The following is a 19,789-nucleotide window of genomic DNA, read 5'->3' on the forward strand; positions in this document are numbered from 1 at the left end:
ACTCAGGAGTTAAATGGATCTGCCAGAACCTTGAGTTTGCATGTCATTTGGTGAAGAACTTTGCTCCACCCAGCCTACTAAATGTATGCTCAACAGAGGGCAGAATAAACTTCTCCCATCTCACTGCATTATTCACTGTTGTTAGATCAACACAGATCCTCACTGTGCCATCTGACTTGGGGATAGGAACAATACCCACACATCTGTCAGTACGTCCTTTTACTCTAATTGTGATGTTAAGTGCCTCCATTCTCTCAAGTTTAGCTTTGACTTTGTTCACAAATGGGACTGGTATATGCCTTACTGTGGTCAGAGAGCAGTGTGTCACTCCTGGCCTCAGTTGTTAAGGTAATCTTCTTTCAGTACCCCCAGTGCTGTGGACAACTCCAGGTACTTCTGCCACTGAAGATTGTTTAGCGAATCAACCTTGCAATAAGGTGTGCATATAATTCCAGTTGTGGTGAGATGAAGTTCTGAACACCATAGACATCCTCTTTTAGGCGTTTCTCGCTCTTACAGATGGAAGCACAGTAATAAACATTCCTTTCACACCGACTTTATGTTTCCCTGGCCCCAGGAGCGCTTTCTTTGTTGGGTTCAGTGTGATGCCTGTTCTCTTCACCAGTTCTGTGAACAGACATTTGCATAACATCTGTCCCAGCGTCTATTTTGAATGTCACTGCTTCATTCTGCAACTGAACCATAGTACACCAGCCTTGTCTATTTGAATCTAGAGCCCCATGGAAAGCTCTCTCTTTGTCTGAATCATGGACTTCTTTGACCTCCTGAAGAACTGTTTTTGAGTGACACTGGCTTTTACAATGGCCAAATCTGTTGCTTTGCTGGCATTTCACTTCTTTTGCAGGACAGAGCTCTTTGACGTGGAATTGAAACTTGCCACATCACCTGCAGTTGGACATTTTACCTGCTTTTTCTTTCGCCTATCTGTTTTGTTGGAGCTGAGCTCTACTGTCACCTCTTTCTGTAGTCTTTCTGTCTGTTCATTGTTTCTTCTCATATTTCACATTTTATTTTCTTGTGAAATATTCTTTGAAATTGTCCTGCACTGTTTTTTACTCCTTTTCCTGAGCATCTGTCAGTCTTAACCATCCATGATGTCATCTGCTTTGTCATCCATATAGTATATTAGTGTGCTTACTTGACACTCTTCTGAAGCCTGAGTGAGATTGTTTGCAACCCTAAATCTCTCAAAGTGTTTAAGCTTCCTCTCAAAATCCCCTGGTTTAGAGAAATCAAATGCCTTGGGGGGCTTTACAAGCTAAGTATATGTAGGTACTGCAGATATTTTCTCCTTTTTCCAGTTTGTTTAGTATTTTATTTGGACCACAAAAGTCTCATTTTCTCTCGCTTAGGGTTTGACTGACTTCACAGCTGTGTCTGTGTCTCTGTGCATTTCCCCAGGCTAGTGGCCCGGAGAGTATTATAGTGTATCAACTTCTGAGTGCAGCTTGAAGGCGTGGCCCAGCAGCCCTGGTCAGTTCTAAATTCAATCTCAGTGCATACAGTTAGCAACTAGCACAGGCACCCCTGGCCAACAAGTCCCTGGACACCTCCCACAGATATAGGCAAACAAAAACAGACCTACTACAAATACTTTCTTGTTAGGAATCTTCTTGGTCTGTCACTCAAATTCATTGATGATCAAGACTTCTGACACCATGTTGTGTTTGATTTGAGGGAGAAGGGAGAGCACACACCAGCATGACAGCATGGAGGCTATTCAACTAAACATTATTGATAACTCTGCTTGTACACTCTGTGAGCTCTTCCCATGTGGCAGTGGCAAACTGAGTGACATAGGATTAAACCATTAACAACCCCAGCACAGGAGACATGCCACCAGGTTTGGAAGCAGTTGTTGCCCTGCGGCCATAAGACCATAGGACATAGGAGCAGAATTAGGCCATTCACACCATCAGGTCTGCTCTGTCATTCCATCATGGTTGATCCCAGATCCCACTCAACCCCACACACCTGTCTTCTCATCATATACTTTGGTACCATGACCCATTAGGAAACTATCAATTTCTTCCTTAAATATACCCAGGGACTTGACGCTGTTTGTCCATTATGTAGAAAAGTTTCTATTATGAACAGCACGTGTTATCTGTCACCCACTGGAGATATCGGAGATGCAGGAATCCCTATCAGGTTTTGCGGGCTGTGTAAATGCCCCTATTCCACAGTTTGGAAGAAAAGAAGAAAAGTTTTCCCTGTTGTTCTTCCCATTAATTACCTCTCATTCTCTGTCACTAAAGACTGGTTGTAAATAACTTGTTGCAATTTGTGAGAATTTGCTGGGTGCAAATTGAAAGTTTTTTTTCTCTGTTAGAACAATTATTACACTTACCAAAGTACTTTAAAGCTCCTTTAACTCTCTGAAAGCTAGTCTGTTAGAATAAGAATTATAGTCATTGGAACTTACCTTATTGTGAGGCATTCTGCAGTGCAAGTTCTATTTATTTACCAAAAGCTAGACTTTGGAAATATTGTAGTTAAAATTTCAATCTTACTTGGTGGTTCCTCCTTCGATGTAAACGTGGTGGGTATCTCCGTGGTAGTTGTAGCATTTGAGTTCGGCATAGCTGATATATTTGTGGAAAATGCAAAAAGAAACATATATCAGAGAGATGGAAAATTATTCTTTCACAGGCCTTTAAAAATCCTTTTGCTTGGATACACTTCTCTCTGTTTTCTCCAGCATCAGCACAATCTCTTGTATCTCTTTCACCATCAACCTGCAGATAACCCCCTCAATTCTTCATCCAATTCCCTTTTGAAAGTTACTATTGAATTCATCATCTTTCTAGACAGTGCAATCCAGATTATAACAAATGACAAATTATTGGTATCGGGTAAAAATGCATATTCTTGCTAATTAACTAAGAGACACTACTTCTCTGAGTAAAGTTATTGTGGCTTTGCAAAGAAATAGTGGATGTTTCCCCATTTATTTTATTTGCATTTTCACCATTGAAACTAAGAGAAACCTAATATTCACAATTAGCATATCAACATATTAAACCTTCTCATCCACAATTTCAATATTGTTGGAATTGATTCTCTTGAATGTACTGCATATCAGTAGCTCATGGGATATTAAAGTCCATGTAAAGACTTATTTTAGTTCCAGTAAACACTTTGGGGTTTCTTTGTACATTGTCTTAGTGGTTTTAATAGTAGCCCACCAGAAGAGAATCCCAAGAGTTGGACTATTATGTCAGAAAATTGAATTTATGTTTGAATAATTACATGAATCTGAAACAAAAACCTAGTATTGATAAGAGTAACATCAGAACCACTAGACATTTGTAAAAATCTATCTAGTCCATAGAAACATAGAAAACCTATAGCACAACACAGACCCTTCGGCCCACAAATCTGTGCAAAACTGTCCTTACCTTAGAAATTACCTAGGGCTACCCATAGCCCTCTATTTTTCTGAGCTCCATGTACCTGTCCAGGGGTCTCTTAAAAGACCCTATTGTATCCACCTCCAGCACCGTCACCGGCAGCCCATTCCACGCACTTGCCACTCTCTGTGTAAAAAAACCTACCCCTGACATCTCCTCTGTACCTACTTCCAAGCACCTTAAACCTGTGCCCGCTCATGCTAGCCATTCCAGCCCTGGGAAAAAGCCTCTGACTATCCACACGATCAATGCCTCTCATCATCTTATACACCTCTATCAGGTCACCTCTCATCCTCCGTCGCTCCAAGGAAAAAAGGCCGAGTTCACTCAACCTATTCCCATAAGGCATGCTCCCCAATCCAGGCAACATCCTTGTAAATCTCCTCTGCACCCTTTCTATGATTTCCACATCCTTCCTGTAGTGAGGCGACTAGAAATGAGCACAGTACTCCAAGTGGGTCTGACCAGAGTCCTATATAGCTGCAACATTACCTCTTGGCTCCTAAACTCATCCCATGACTGATGAAGGCCAATGCACCGTATACTTTATTAACAACAGAGTCAACCTGCGCAGCAGCTTCAAGTGTCCTATGGACTCGGACCCCAAGATCCCTCTGATCCTCCACACTGCCAAGAGTCTTACCATTAATACTATATTCTGCCATCATATTTGACCTTCCAAAATGAACCACTTCACACTTATCTGGGTTGAACTCCATCTGCCACTTCTCAGCCCAGTTTTGCATCCTATCAATGTCCCACTGTAACCTCTGACAGCCCTCCACACTATCCACAACACTCCCAACCTTTGTGTCATCAGCAAATTTACTAACCCATCCCTCCACTTCTTCATCCAGGTCATTTACAAAAATCACAAAGAGCAGGGGTGACCGAACCCCATGCAGAATATGACCCTTCCACAATCACTCTTTGCCTTCTGTAGGCAAGCCAATTCTGGATCCACAAAGCAAGGTCCCCTTGGATCCCATGCCTCCTTACTTGCTCAATAAGCCTTGCATGGGGTACCTTATCAAATGCCTTGCTGAAATCCATATACACTACATCCACTGCTCTTCCTCCATCAATGTGTTTATTCACATCCTCAAAAAATTCAATCAGTCTTGTAAGGCACGACCTGCCTTTCATAAAGCCATGCTGACTATTACTAATCATATTATGCCTCTCCAAATGTTCATAAATGCTGCCTCTCAGGATCTTCTCCAACAACTTACCAACCACTGAAGTAAGACTCACTGGTCTATAATTTCCTGGGCTATCTGTACTCCCTTTCTTGAATAAGAGAACAATATCCTCAACCCTCCAATCCTCTGGAACCTCTGCCGTCCCCATTGATGATGCAAAGATCATCGCCAGAGGCTCAGCAATCTCCTCCCTCATCTCCCACAATAACCTGGGGTACACCGCATCCACTCCCGGTGTCTTATCCAGCTTGATGCTTTCCAAAAGCTCCAGCACATCCTCGTTCTTAATTATCTATATGCTCAAGCTTTTCAGTCCGCTGTAAGTCATCCCTACAATTGCCAAGATCCTTTTCCATAGTGAATACTGAAGCAAAGTATTAGTTAAGTACCTCTGCCATCCCCTCTGGTTTCATACACACTTTTCCACTGTCACACTTGATAGGTCCTGTTCTCTCATGTCTTATCCTCTTGCTCTTCACATACTTGTAGAATACCTTGGGGTTTTCCGTAATCCTGTCCATCAAGGCCTTCTCATGGCCCCTTCAGGCTCTCCTAATTTCTTTCTTAAGCTCCTTCCTGCGAGCCTTATAATCTTCTAGATCCCTAACATTACCTTATGATTGTTTCGGGGAAGAACACCTGCCATCTTATTCCTGACCTCTGTCCTAATGGAGCCTGCCTGCTCTGTACAGTGGCCATAAGGAATCGGTCATCCTATTCCTGACTTCTGTTCTATTGGACTCTGCCTGCTCAGTACAACGGCCTTAATAAGCAGGCAATCGATTCAGATTCTCCCAGTACAACCCATACCCTAGGAATGGATGAAATAAAATTCATCTTGAAATATACTGCCAGCTATACACTGATTATTCCTCCTGAGAATGTTGGGCTAGTAACAAAGTTGTGAATTTAGAATAATGTTACCGATTAAATGTCCTATGAATTCACTTGTACACAGAGTCATACAACACTGCAGCACAGGCCTCTCAGAACCAGAATCAGAATCAGGTTTATTATCACCGGCATGTGTCATGCCAATCTGGAGCATGGAAAATCGTTTTTCTTTTTTATATATACTTAATTATCAAAATTTTCAAAAAACAATGAAATCAACAAGAACATATAAGTTCAGACATGTGTAAAAATAAAGTAAAAAAAAGGAACATAACATTAGAGGGATGCCTATTGTACAAAGTGCTCAAAAGTGCTAAACATTAAGTCTCAAATGAGGGCCGTGAGAAATCAACTGGGGGGAAATTATTCATCTGCCCCTGGTCTCGTCTAGGTAGGCAAGAAATGGATTCCAGATAGCCGAAAATTTTATAATTGAATTAGTTCTCAAGAACCGAAGTCACTCTATCTGTATGACTGAGATCATAAGACCATAAGACAAAGGAGCAGAAGTCGGTCATTCAGCCCATCGAGTCTGCTCCACCATTTTATCATGAGCTGATCCATTCTCCCATTTAGTACCACTCCTCCGCCTTCTCACCATAACCTTTGATGCCCTGGCTACTCAGATACCTATCAATCTCTGCCTTAAATACACCCAATGACTTGGCCTCCACTGCCGCCCGTGAAAACAAAATCCACAGATTCACTACCCTCTGGCTAAAAAAATGTCTTCGCATCTCTGTTCTGAATGGGCGCCCTTCAATCCTTAAGTCATGCCCTCTGGTACTAGACTCCCCCACCATGGGAAAAAACTTTGCCACATCCACTCTGTCCATGCCTTTCAACATTCGAAATGTTTCTATGAGGTCTCCCCTCATTCTTCTAAACTCCAAGGAGTACAGTCCAAGAGTGGTCAAACGTTCCTCATATGTTAACCCTCTCATTCCTGGAATCATTCTAGTGAATCTTCTCTGAACCCTCTTCAATATTAGCACATCCTTTCTTAAATAAGGAGCCCAAAACTGCACACAGTACTCCAAGTGAGGTCTTACCAGTGCCTTATAGAGCCTCAACATCACATCCCTGCTCCTATACTCTATTCCTCTAAAAATGAATGCCAACTTTGCATTCGCCTTCTTCACTACCGACTCAACCTGGAGGTTAACCTTAAGGGTATCCTGCACAAGGACTCCCAAGTCCCATTGCATCTCTGAACTTTGAATCCTTTCCCCATTTAAATAATAGTCTGCCCATTTATTTCTTCTACCAAAGTGCATAACCATACACTTTCCAACATTGTACTTCATTTGCCACTTCTTTGCCCATTCTTCCAATCTATCCAAGTCTCTCTGCAGACTCTCCATTTCCTCAGCACTACTGGCCCCTCCACCTATCTTCGTATCATCAGCAAACTTAGCCACAAAGCCATCTATTCCATAATCCAAATCGTTGATGTACAATGTAAAAAGAAGCGGCCCCAACACTGATCCCTGTGGAACACCACTGGTAACCGGCAGCCAACCAGAATGGGATCCCTTTATTCCCACTCTGCTTCCTGCCAATCAGCCAACGCTCTATCCATGTATGTAACTTTTCCGTAATTCCATGGGCTCTTATCTTGTTTAGCAGCCTCATGTGTGGCACCTTGTCAAAGGCCTTCTGAAAATCCAAATACACAACATCCATTGCATCTCCCTTGTCTAGCCTACTTGTAATTTCCTCAAAAAATTGCAATAGGGTTGTCAGGCAGTATCTTTCTTTAAGGAAACCATGCTAGGTTCTGCCTATCTTGTCATATGCCTCCAGGTATTCCGTAACCTCATCCTTGACAATCGACTCCAACAACTTCCCAATCACCGACGTCAAGCTAACAGGTCTATAATTTACTTTTTGCCTCCTTCTTAAATAGCGGAGTGACATTTGCAATCTTCCAGTCCTCCGGAACCATGCCAGAATCTATCGACTTTTAAAAGATCATGCTAATGCCTCCACAATCTCCACAGCTACTTCCTTCAGAACACGAGAGTGCATTCCATCTGGTCCGGGAGATTTATCTACAGAGTATTACCTGGGAACAGCACCACTTGGAAATCCCCCTGCAAGGCACTCTCCATCCTGACTTGGAAACATATCACTGTTCCTTCATTGTCACTAGGTCAAAATCATGGAATTCCCTCCCTAACAGCACTGTGGGTGTACCTACACCTCAGGGACTGCAGCGGTTCAAGAAGGCAGCTCATCAACACCTTCTCAAGGGCAACTAGGGATGGGCAATAAATACTAGCTTAGCTGCTGACGCCTACATCCCATAAATGAATAAATAAAAAATTATATTGTATATTATTTCCTGGCGTAATTTACATTTTACTATTTAACTATTTATGGTTTGATTACTATTTAATTATTTATGGTACAACTGTAACGAAAACCAATTTCCCCCGGGATTAATAAAGTATGACTATGACTATGACTATGCTGTTATTTGTTAATGAATTAACAAGGGAGCTAGGACTTTACTCTTTGGAGAGAAGGAGGATGAGAGGAGACATGATAGAGGCGTAAAAGATAATAAGAGGAATAGATAGAGTAGATAGCCAGCGCCTCTTCCCCAGGGCACCACTGCTCAATACAAGAGGACATGGCTTTAAGGTAAGGGGTGGGAAGTTCAAGGGGGATATTAGAGGAAGGTTTTTTACTCAGAGAGTGGTTGGTGCGTGGAACGCACGGCCTGAGTCAGTGGTGGAGGCAGATACACTAGTGAAGTTTAAGAGATTACTAGACAGGTATATGGAGGAATCTAAGGTGGGGGCTTATATGGGAGGCAGGGTTTGAGGGTCGGCACAACATTGTGGGCCGAAGGGCCTGTACTGTGCTGTACTATTCTATGTTCTATGAATTGATGTGCATGAGAGTGAGGGCTGTGGAAAAGAGGAGCACCTGAGCCATTCAAGAGGGAGGAGGGAAGAGAAGACGGGGGTGGGGTAGAAGCTGTTCTTGAGCCTGATGGTACCTGTTTTTGTATCTTCTGCCCAATGGGAGAGAAGTAAAGCGAGAATGTCTGGGGTGGGAGGTGGTCTTTGATTATAGTGACTGCTTTACTGAGGCAGTGAGAGTTATAGACAGAGTCTGGTTTTCATGATATGTTGAGCTCTGGCACATAAAGAGCAGTTGCCTTATCGAGTTGTTGTGCATCCAGGTAGCACACTTTCTATGGTAAAGATTGACAGGGGCATGGCAAATTCGTTTAATCCCCTGAGGAAGTTCAGGTGTTGGTGAGCTACCTTTGCTGCGACACCTACATGACTGGGTGATATTCACCACTAGAAATTTGAAGCTCTAAATCTCAGCACTATTGACGCAGACAGGAGCATGTAAAACTGCTCCCCTTCCTGAAGTCAATGAGCGGCTATTTTGCCTTCCTGTCATTGAAGGAAAGGTTGTTGTCATGACACAAAGTTATTTCCCATGGTAGAGGAGTCTAGGACAAGAGGGCATGACTTCAGGATTGAAGGATGTCCATTTAGAACAAAGATGAGGAAAAATTACTTCAGTCAGAGGGTGGTAAATCTGTGGAATTTGTTGTCACGAGCGGCCGCGGAGGCCAAGTCATTGGGTGCATTTAAGGCAGAGATAGATAGGTTCTTGATTAGCCAGGGCATCAAAGGGGATGGGGAGAAGGCAGGGAGTGGGGATGACTGGAAGAATTGGATCAGCTTATGATCATATGGCAGAGCAGACATGATGGGCTGAATGGCCTACTTCTGGTCCTATATCTTATGGTCTTATGGACACCATGCCACTAAGTTCTCCATCTCCTTTCTGTGCTCAGACTCATCATTATTTGATATATGACCGACTACGACGGTTACATCTGCAAACTTGTAGATGGAGTCGGTGTAGAATTTGGTCACATAGTCAGGAGTGTACAGGGAGTAAGGTGGGGAGAATGAGGGCACAGCCTCATGGACATCAATGTTTATAGTAATTCTAACAGAGGTATCGTTGTCTATCCTTACTGATTACACTCGGCTGGTCAAGAAGTCAAAGATCCAATTGCAGAGGAGGTGTTGACTCCCAGGACCTGGTGTAAGATAATGAGTTTGCTTCAACAGGAAAGTTCAAAGGAGTTCTTTATACCGAGGGTGGAGGGTGCCTGGAATGTGTTGCCTAGGGTAGTGGTGGAAGCAAATACGAGAGGCATCAAGAGGCTCTTAGGTTAATGAATATGCAGGGTGGAAGGGTCATTTATTTAACATGCACAGTAACAACCAACACAACCTAAGGATGTGTTGAGGCAGCCTGCAAGTGTTGTCAACATAACATACTCACAATGTTTAGCAGAACAAAACAAATAACAACAGAACAACAGTAACAAAACAAACTCTTTCCTCCCTTCCACTCAAGCACACACCCACCCACTAGCACCCACTCATGCACACACCCACCCACTAACTGTCCTTAGGTACAGAAATCACCATCAAAAGATTTAAGGTCACCAGCTCACCTTTAATGAAAAGGGCATTTGCTTTTTCCTTACTGATTTCTGAAATAAATAAAGATGCAAAAGATCATTATTACTGACCATGAGTCAACAATTTGGAAATCTACAGATACGGTTAATGATAACATCACCATGACACTAGATATTGCTTAGGTCCCCACCTTGATTCCTTGTTGCGCTACATCAATTACTGTACAAAGAACATCTAAAGGGCAAAAAATCGACTGCACACACTGTCAATTTTCAGATACTATCTCAAAGTTCAAGATAACTTTATTATCGAAGTACTTGTGTGTCACCATTTATAACCCTGAGATTCCTTTTCTTGTGAGCGATCACAGTAAATACAAGAAACACAATAGAATCAGTGAATGACCACCCCAACAGAAACTAAATGACTCAACACATAATCTCATTGACTGAACATGGAAATTGTCAAATGTTGTACAGCAACACACACAAAATGCTACAGGAACTCAGCAAGTCAGGCAGCATCTATGGAAAAGAGTGTACAGTCAACGTTTTGGGCCGAGACCTTTCTTCATCGAGCTGTATAGAGCTCTCAGTGAAAGTTTTCTCTTTATGCCCCTCTTTACATAATTCACTTCCTCATACAATGCTTGGAAGGTACATAGATAACGTCTATCACTGTATAATATTTGGAAAGGCAACATTGCCAAATGGTGTTAGCTAATCCAGAAACTGATGCTGGAACCTTCATTTTTGTAATGCATGTGAAGGACTTAGATCCGCGGTCCCCAACCACCAGGCCAACGACCGGTACTGGGCCGCAAAGCATGTGCTACCAGGCCGCGAGGCAACGATATGAGTCAGCTGTACCTTTCCTCATTCCCTGTCACGCACTGTTGAACTTGAACATAGGGTTGCCAACTGTCCCGTATTTGCCAGGACATCCCATATATTGGGCTAAATTGGTTTGTCCCATACGGGGCTGCCCTTGTCCCATATTTCCCCTGCTAAGGTAGAGCGTTCTTATGAAACCTTTTGTGCCGAAATGGCATGAAGTGAAGAAGCAATTACCACTAATTTATATGGGAAAAATTTTTGAGCGTTCCCAGACCCAAAAAATAACCTAACAAATCATACCAAATACTTTATACTTTAAATAACACATAAAACCAAAAATAAATAACATTAACATATAGTAAAAGCAGGAATGATATGATAAATACACAGCTTATATAAAGTAGAAATAATGTATGTACAGTATAGTCGGGAAGATGAAGGCAAAACCGATTTGTGGGGGAAAAAATCGGCACGTACGGGCATGCGCACCTGTGCCTGCACAAGGCTTCATGGTCATGGTAGTCTTTCCTGGGGTAAAGTGTCCTGAGATTTGACTGCTACTTTTGTCCCTTATTTGGGAGTGAGAAAGTTGGCAACCCTAACTGTAAAAGACATTTTGAGGTGAGTTTAACCCTACTTGAACACGCACCCCACCGGTTGGCCGGTCTGCAAGGATATTGTCAATATTAAACCGGTCCGCAGTGCAAAAAAGGTTGGGGACCCCTGACTTAGATGAAACTGTAATAAGGTGGGCTGATCAATAAATTTGCTAATGCAAAAATTGGTGCTGTAAATAGCAAAGAAGGTTACCTCAAGACATATTGGAACATAGATTGGATGAAAGTTGGGCAGAGTGGTAGATGATGGAACTTAATCTGAAATAACTGTGAGGTACTGTCAGTTGGGATGACAAATTCTGGTAGGACAACTTAGGTAAATAGCAGGGTGTACTGATGTACAGTGAGTCTGTAGCTCACTGAAAGTATCAACACTGGTGGCTAGAGCAGTGTAAAAGGCATTTGGTAGGCTTTCCTTCATAGGTTGAAACCCTGGATATATGAGTTGGAACAACATTTTGCAACTGGACAAACAGCCTTGAGAGTATTCTGTGTATTTATGATCACCAGGGTGTGAGAGTGTCAGAGGGAGCATAGAAGAGATTTACTAGGATGTTGTCAGGAATGGAGAACTGTTGTAAAGAGATCTTGGATAGGTTTATTCTCATTGGAGTGTAAGAGTTTGTGGGAAAACCTGCTGAGATTTAAATAATCATATGATATATAGCTCCAGGTTTCATACTCACCCATGGAAATGCAGAGGTTGTGGGAAGCTAATCCCCAGAAACAGCTGTACTGCTGTCCAGCACAGCTCCTGGAATCATCAGTGCCCTGAACTGTGGTATTCAGTGCCAGATGGTGATGGGTCAGTCTCTATGGAACTCAGCAATGGGAGGGATGTGCTTTCTTCAATTTTTGTTGTTCTAAGTAAAGTTTTTGAGGCAGTTTGGCACAGCTTTTCCAAAATTTCAAATAAACAAAACCCCTTCAATTACATTTTCAGGAGGTTAAGGAGGTTTATCTTGTCACCAAACACTGACAAACTTCTCCATATATACTGTTGAAAGTATTCTAACTGGTTGCATCATTGTCTGGTATGGCAATTCAAATGTGCAAGAATGTAGGAAGCTAGGTGAGTAGTGTCTCTGCCCAGTACACCACACATCTTCCCTGCCTTCTGCTGCTGATATCTTCAGAAGGTGCTGCCTCAAGAAGGCAAAATCCATCATTAAATCTCCTCAGCATCTGGATCATATCACTTTCTTGTCGCTACCATTGGGCAAGAGGTACACAGGTCTGACTTCCTACACCATCAGTTTCAAGAACAGCTACTTCCTTTCAAACTTTTGATTCTTGCACTGATGGCAAAGCCCTAATCACCACTGCAGTTCGGCAACACATTTATCACTATGCTAAAATGGATTTATTTTCGAATTGTTTCTTTCACTTCTTGTGAAAATTGTGTACAATTTATGTTTTTCTTGCGAAAGCTGCTTATAGAGTCATGGCCATAGAGTGATAGAGTGCAAAAGTAGGTCCTTTGGCCCAACGGCTCCATGCATTCCCACCTTGGCTCCATAATCTTTCCAATCCACGCACCTGTTTGACCGTCATTTTAAAGTTGCCATTGTAACTGCCCAAACACTTCCTCTGGCATCTTGTTCCACATATGTAGCTACCACACTTCGTGTAACAAAATTTGCCCCTCAAGTTCTTCTTAAATCTCTACCCTTTCATCTTAAATCTATTTATAAATCACCTGGATAAGAGGCGGAAGGATGGGGAATAAGTTTGCAGATGACACGAAGATTGGAGGAGTTGTGGATGGAGCTGTAGGTTGTCGAAGGTTACAAGAGGATATAGACAGGATGCAGAGTTGGGCAGAAAAGTGGCAGATGGAGTTCAATCCAGATAAGTATGAGGTGATGCATTTTGGAAGGACAAACCAGAAGGCTGAGTACAGGGTTAATGGTCGGTTAATTAAGAATGTGGACGAACAGAGGAACCTTGGAGTTCAAATCCATACGTCCCTCAAGGTCGCTGCACATGTTGATAGGATAGTTAAGAAGGCCTATGGGATGCTAGGCTTCATTAATGGGGGGATTGAGTTCAAGAGTAGAGAGGTCATGTTTCAACTCTACAAATCTCTGGTGAGACCACACAGAGTATTGTGTTCAGTTCTGGTCACCTCATTATAGGAAGGATGTGGAAGTTATGGAGAGGGTGCAGAAGAGATTTACCAGGATGTTGCCTGGATTGGAAAACAAGTCTTATGAGGCAAGGTTAGCAGAGCTGGGACTTTTTCTTTGGAGCGTAGAACGATGAGAGGGGACTTGATAGGGGTCTACAAGATTATGAGAGGCATAGATAGGGTGGATAGCCAGTACCTGTTTCCCAGGGCATGAATAGCAAACACCAGAGGGCATATGTACAAAGTTAAGGGAGGGAAGTTTAGGGGAGACATCAGGGATAAGATTTTTACACAGAGGTTCGTGGGTGCCTGGAATGACTGGCCAGGGATGGTCGTGGAGGCTAAAACATTAGGGGTATTTAAGAGCCTCTTGGGCAGGCACATGGATGAAAGAAAAATAGAGGGTTACAGGGTAGTGTGGGTTTAATACGTTTTTATTTTAGGAATATATGGGTTGGCACAACATCGAGAGCCGAAGGGCCTGTATTGTGCTGTAGTATTCAAGTGTCTAGTGTCTATAGCCTCTTGTCGTGATAGCTCAACTTGTGAAAAGACTAAGTGCATTCACACTATCTATGCCCCTCATGATTTTATACACCTATGAAAGATCACCTCTCAGTCTCCTGTGCTCCAAGTCAAAGGAATAGCGAGGTCATGGTCCATATCTGGTTAACAGAAAAGGAGATGTTTGCTGTCTTGAGGCAAATTAGGGTGGATAAATTCCCAAGGCCTTGTGGGAGGCTAGTGCAGAAATTGCAGGGCTCAGTCAGAGATATTTAAAATGTCTTTATAAGACATTAAGATCATAAGATAGAAGAGCAGAATTAGGCCATCTGGCCCAATGAGTCTGTTCTGTCATTTCATCATGGCTGATCCAATTTTCCTCTCAGCCACAATTTCCTGCCTTCTTTTTGTATCCCTTCACTTCCTGACCAATCAAGAATCTATCAACCTGCCTTGAAAATACACAAAGACTTGGCCTCCACAGCTGCCTGTGGCAAATAATTCCACAGATACACCATTCTCTGGTTAAAGAAATTCCTCCTCATCTCCGTTCTAAAAGGATGCCCCTCTATTCAGAGGCTGTGTCCTCTGGTCTTAGACTCATCCACCATAGGAAATATCCTCTCCACATCCACTCTGTCAAGGCCTTTCACCATTCAACAGGATTCAATTCTTACAAATTCCAATGAATACAGGCTCAGAGCCATCAAACGCTCTTCATATGAGAAGCCATTCAATCCTGGAATCTTTTTCATGAACCTCCTTTGAACCTCTCTAGTTTCAGTACATCCTTTCTAGGATAAGGGGCCCAAAATTGCACACAATACTCCAAATGAGGCCTCACCCCACTACCTTATAAAGTCCCAACATTATATCCTTGCTTTTGTATTCTAGTTCTCTTGAAATGACTGCTAACATTGCATTTGCCTTCCTCACCATAGACTCAACCTGCAAATTGACCTTTAGGGAATCCTGCACAAGGAATTGCAAGACCTTTTGTATCTCAGTTTTTTAAATTTTCTCTTCATTTAGAAAATAGTCAACCTTTTCATTTCTTCTACCAAAATGCATGTCTATACACTTCCAGACATTGTATTCCATCTGGCCACTTCTTTCCTCATTCTCCTAATCTGTCCAAGTCCTTCTGTAGCTTCTCTGCTTCTTCAACACCACCTGCCGCTCCAATATTTGTATCATCTGCAAACTTTGTAACAAAGCCATCAATTCCATCATCCAAATCATTAGCATACAATGTAAAAAGAATCGGCCCCAATACAGACCCCTGTGGAACACCACTAGTCACTGGCAGCCAACCAGAAAAGGCTCCCTTTATTCCCACTCTTTGCCTCCTGCCATCAGCCACTGCTTGTTCCATGCTAGGATCTTTCCTGTAATACCATGGGTTCACAGCTTGTTAAGCAGCCTCATGAGTGACACCTTGTCAAAGGCCTTCTGAAAATCCAAGAATACAACATCAACCAATTCTCCTTTGTGTATCTTGCTTGTTATTTCTTCAAAGAATTCCAACAGATTTGACAGACAAAATTTTCCCTTGGGGAAACCATGCTGCTTACGGCCTATTTTATCATGTGCCTCCAAGTACCCCGAATCCTCATCCTTAATAAACAACTCCGACATCTTCCCACCTCCAAGGTCAGACAAAATGGACTGTACTTCCCTTTCTTCTGCATCTTTCCCTTCTTGAAGAGTGGAGTGATATTTGCAGTTTTTCAGTATTCTGGATCCTTTTCAGAATCCAGTGATTGTTGAAAGATGATTACTAATGCATCCACAATCTCTTCAACCAGCTCTTTCAGAACTCTGGGCTGTACACCATCTTGTCAAGGTGACTCAACATAGAACTTAGCATATAGAACATAGAAAACTACAGCACATTACAGGCACTTTGGCCCACAATGTTGAGCTGACCATGAAACCTACTCTAGAAACTGCCTAGAATTTTCCTACTGCAAAGCCCTCTATTTTTCTAAGCTCCATGCACTGTATCTTAAAAGACCCTATTGTATCCACTTCCACCACCATAGCTGGCAGTGTATTCCACACACCAATCACTCTCTGTGTGAAAACTTACCTCTGACATCCCCCTTGTACCTACTCCCAGGCACCTTAAAATTATTCATGTTAGCCATTCAGCCCCGGGAAAAAGCCTTTGGCTATCCACATGATCAATGCCCCTCATTATCTTATGTATCTCTATCAGGTTACCTCTTATCTTCCGTTGCACCAAGGAGAAAAGGCCAAGTACGCTCAACCTATTCTCATAAGGTATGCCTTATAAGGTATTCAGGCAACATCCTTTGCACTCTTTCTATAGCATCCACATCCTTCCTGTAGTGAGGTGACCAGAACCGAACACTGTAGTCCAAGTGGGGTCTGACCAAGGTTTTGTAACATTACATCATGGCTCTTGAACTCAATCTCACGGTTGATGAAGGCCAACATACCATATGCCTTCTTAACAAAACTGTCAACCTGCGCAGCAGCTTTGAGTGTCCTCTGGACACGGACCCCACGATCTTGCTGATCCTTCACACTGCCAAGAGTCTTACCATTAATATTATATTCTGTCTTCAAATTGGACCTACGAAAATGAAGCACTTCACACTTACCTGGGTTGAAGTCCATCTGCCACTTCTCAGCAAAATTCTGCATCCTATCGATGTCCTGCTGTAACCTTTGACAACCCTCCAGACTATCCACAACACCCCCAACCTTTGTGTCATCAGCAAACTCACCAACCCACCCTTCCACTTCTTCATTCAGGTCATTTATAAAAATCACAAACAGGAGGGGTCCTAGAACAGGTCCCTGTGGAACACCACTGGTCACTGACCTCCATGCAGAATATCAACCATCTACAGCCACCCTTTGCCTTCTGTGAGAAAGCCAATTCTGGATCCACAAAGCAAGTTCTCCTTGGATCCCATGCCTCATTACTTTCTGAAGGAGCCTTGCATGGGGTACCTTATCAAATGTCTTACTGAAATCCATATACACTACATCCACTGCTCTACCTTCATCAATGTGTCTTGTTACATCCTCAAAGAATTCAATCAGGCTCATAAAGCACGACCTGCCCTTGACAAAGCCACGTTGACTATCCCTAATCAGATTATGTCTCTCCCAGTGTTCATAAATCCTGCCTCTCAGGATCGTCTCCAAGAACTTGCCCACCACTGAATCAGACTCACCGGTCTACAATTTCCTGGGCTATCTCTACTCACTTTCTCGAACAAGGGAACAACATTTGCAACCCTCCAATCATTTGGTACTTCTCTCATCTCCACTGATGACGCAAGGATCATTGCAAGAGGCTCAAAAATCTCCTCCCTCGCCTCCCACAGTATCCTGGGGCATATCTCATCCAGTCCTGGTGACTTATCTAACTTAATGCTTTTCAAAAGCTCCAGCACATCCTCTTTCTTAATGTCTATATGCTCAAGCGTTTCAGTCTGCTGTAAGTCATCCCCACAATTGCCGAAGTCTCTTTCCCTAGTGAATACTGAAGCAAAGTATTCATTAAGTACCTCTGCTACCTCCTCTGAATCCATTCACACATTTCCACCATCGCACCTGATTGGTCCTATTCTCACACAGCTCATCCTCTTGCTCTTCACAGACTTGTAGAATGACTTGGGGTTTTCTTTAATCCTGCTCGCCAAGACCTTCTCATGGCTCCTTCTGGCTCTCCTAATTCCATTTTTAAGCTCCTTCCTGGCAACCTTATAATTTCCCAGAGCTCTAATAGTGGTTTCTTGAACATTTTGTAAGTTTTTTTCTCCTTAACTAGATTCTCTACATCCTTTGTACACCATGGTTTTTTAACCCTACCATCCTTTCCCTGCCTCAATGGAACATACCTACACAGAACTCCATGCAAATGTTCCCTGAACATTTGCCACATTTCTGCCATGCATTTCCCTGAGAACATCTGCTCCCAATTTATGATGCCAAGTTCCTGCTTAATAGCATCATACTTCCCCCACCCCAATTAAATATTTCCCCAAATTGTCTGTTCCTACCACTCTCCAGTGCTATGGTAAAGGAGATAGAGTTGTGATCACTGCCTCCAAAATGTTCTCCTACCGAGAGATCTGACACCTGACCAGGTTCATTTCCCAATACCAGATCAAGTACAACCTCTCTTCAAGTTGGCTTATTTACATATTGTGTCAGGAAGCCTTCCTGAATACACTTAACAAACTCCACCACATTTAAACCCCTTGTGCTAAGGAGATGCCAATCAATATTAGGAAAGTTAAAATCTCCCATCACAACAACCCTATTATTATTATTGCACCATTCCAGAATCTGCCTCCCTATCTGCTCCTCGATATTCCTGTTACTATTGGAGGGCCTATAAAAACACCCAGTAGAGTTATTGCTCCTTTCCTGTTTCTGACTTCCACCCACAGAGACTCAGTAGACCATCCCTCCATGACTTCCTCCTTTTCTGCAGCCGTGACACTATCCCTAATTAGTAATACCATGCTCCCACCTCTTTTGCCTCCCTCTCTGTTCTTTTTGAAACATCTAAAGCCTGGCACACTCATCAGCCTCCTGAGGCATCCAAGAATCTGTAATGGCTACAACGTCATCTCAGTCAGTTAGTGGGTGCCTTCCTGAATCTGGGGTTGGTGGCTATGCACCTCCATCTTCTTCGATCTTGCAACAGCACCAAGTACAGCCTCTCCTCCAGCTTGTTCTTGCTGGCCACCTTGGCATCGCCCGCTGCTGCCCCGCCGAACTCGAGCCAGAGGCCATGTTGGCCTCCAGCCGCGGCCGATTCTTTGAGCTCGGCCCTTCCTTAGGCGGAGGCCTTGGGCAGGTCCAGGCACATGGTGCAGCGCCCAAGTTCATCATGTCTCTTCTAACTAAGTGCATAGCATACAATTTGTAGATATGTGGTGAGGCTTTAATCATGGGAAACATCCTTTCCACATCTACTCTGTCAATGCCTTTCAACATTTGAAATGAGATTTCCCCTCATCCTTCCTAATTCCAGTGAGCCATCAAAATCCCAGAGACATCAAACATTCCTCGTATGATAAGCTTTTCATTCCCAGAATCATCCTTGGGAACCACCTCTGAACACTCTCCAAGGCAGCACATCTTTTCTTTGAAGAGAAGCCCAAAATTGTTCACAATACTCAAGGTGAGGCATCATCAGTATCTTATAAAGCCTCAGCATCACACCCCTACTCTTGTATTCTAAATCTCTTGAAATGAATGTTAATATTACATTTGTCTTCCTCATCACTGACTCAACTTACAAGTTAATCTTTAGGATATTCTACACAAGGACTCCTGAGTCCCTTTTCATCTCAGATTCCTGGATTTTCTCCCCAATTAGAAAATAGTCCACACATTTGTTTCTACTACTAAAGTGCATGACCATGTATTTTTCAATTTTGTATTTCATGTGCCACTTTCTAACCTATTCTCCTAATCTAAATCCTCCTGTAACCTACTTGTTTCCACAACACTACCTGCCCCTCCACCAATCTTCGTATCATCTGCAAACTTGGCAACAAACCCAGCTATTCCATCATCTAAATCATTCATTTACAGCATAAAAAGAAGCCAAACCAACACTGACCCCTGCAGAATACCACTAATCATTGAATGCCAAGCAGAAAAGAATCCTTTTATTCCCACTCGCTGCCTCCTACCAATCA

At 42.8% G+C, this 19,789-nt stretch overlaps 1 protein-coding gene across 5 annotated transcripts in view; it reads right to left on the reverse strand.

The window, feature by feature from the left end:
* Window positions 1–19,789, reverse strand: part of LOC134357629 (transmembrane protease serine 9-like) — a 133,314-nt gene that overhangs the window by 74,334 nt on the left and 39,191 nt on the right. For all 5 annotated transcript variants that reach the window (XM_063069254.1, XM_063069255.1, XM_063069253.1 and 2 more), the window contains 2 exons: window positions 10,035–10,073; window positions 2,535–2,606 (listed from right to left, as the gene is read on the reverse strand). In XM_063069254.1, the coding sequence (XP_062925324.1) occupies window positions 2,535–2,606; window positions 10,035–10,073 (111 nt within the window). The remainder of the gene's footprint in view (window positions 1–2,534; window positions 2,607–10,034; window positions 10,074–19,789) is intronic.

Source organism: Mobula hypostoma, chromosome 16 (genome assembly GCF_963921235.1).
Source record: "Mobula hypostoma chromosome 16, sMobHyp1.1, whole genome shotgun sequence".
NCBI lineage: Eukaryota > Metazoa > Chordata > Chondrichthyes > Myliobatiformes > Myliobatidae > Mobula > Mobula hypostoma.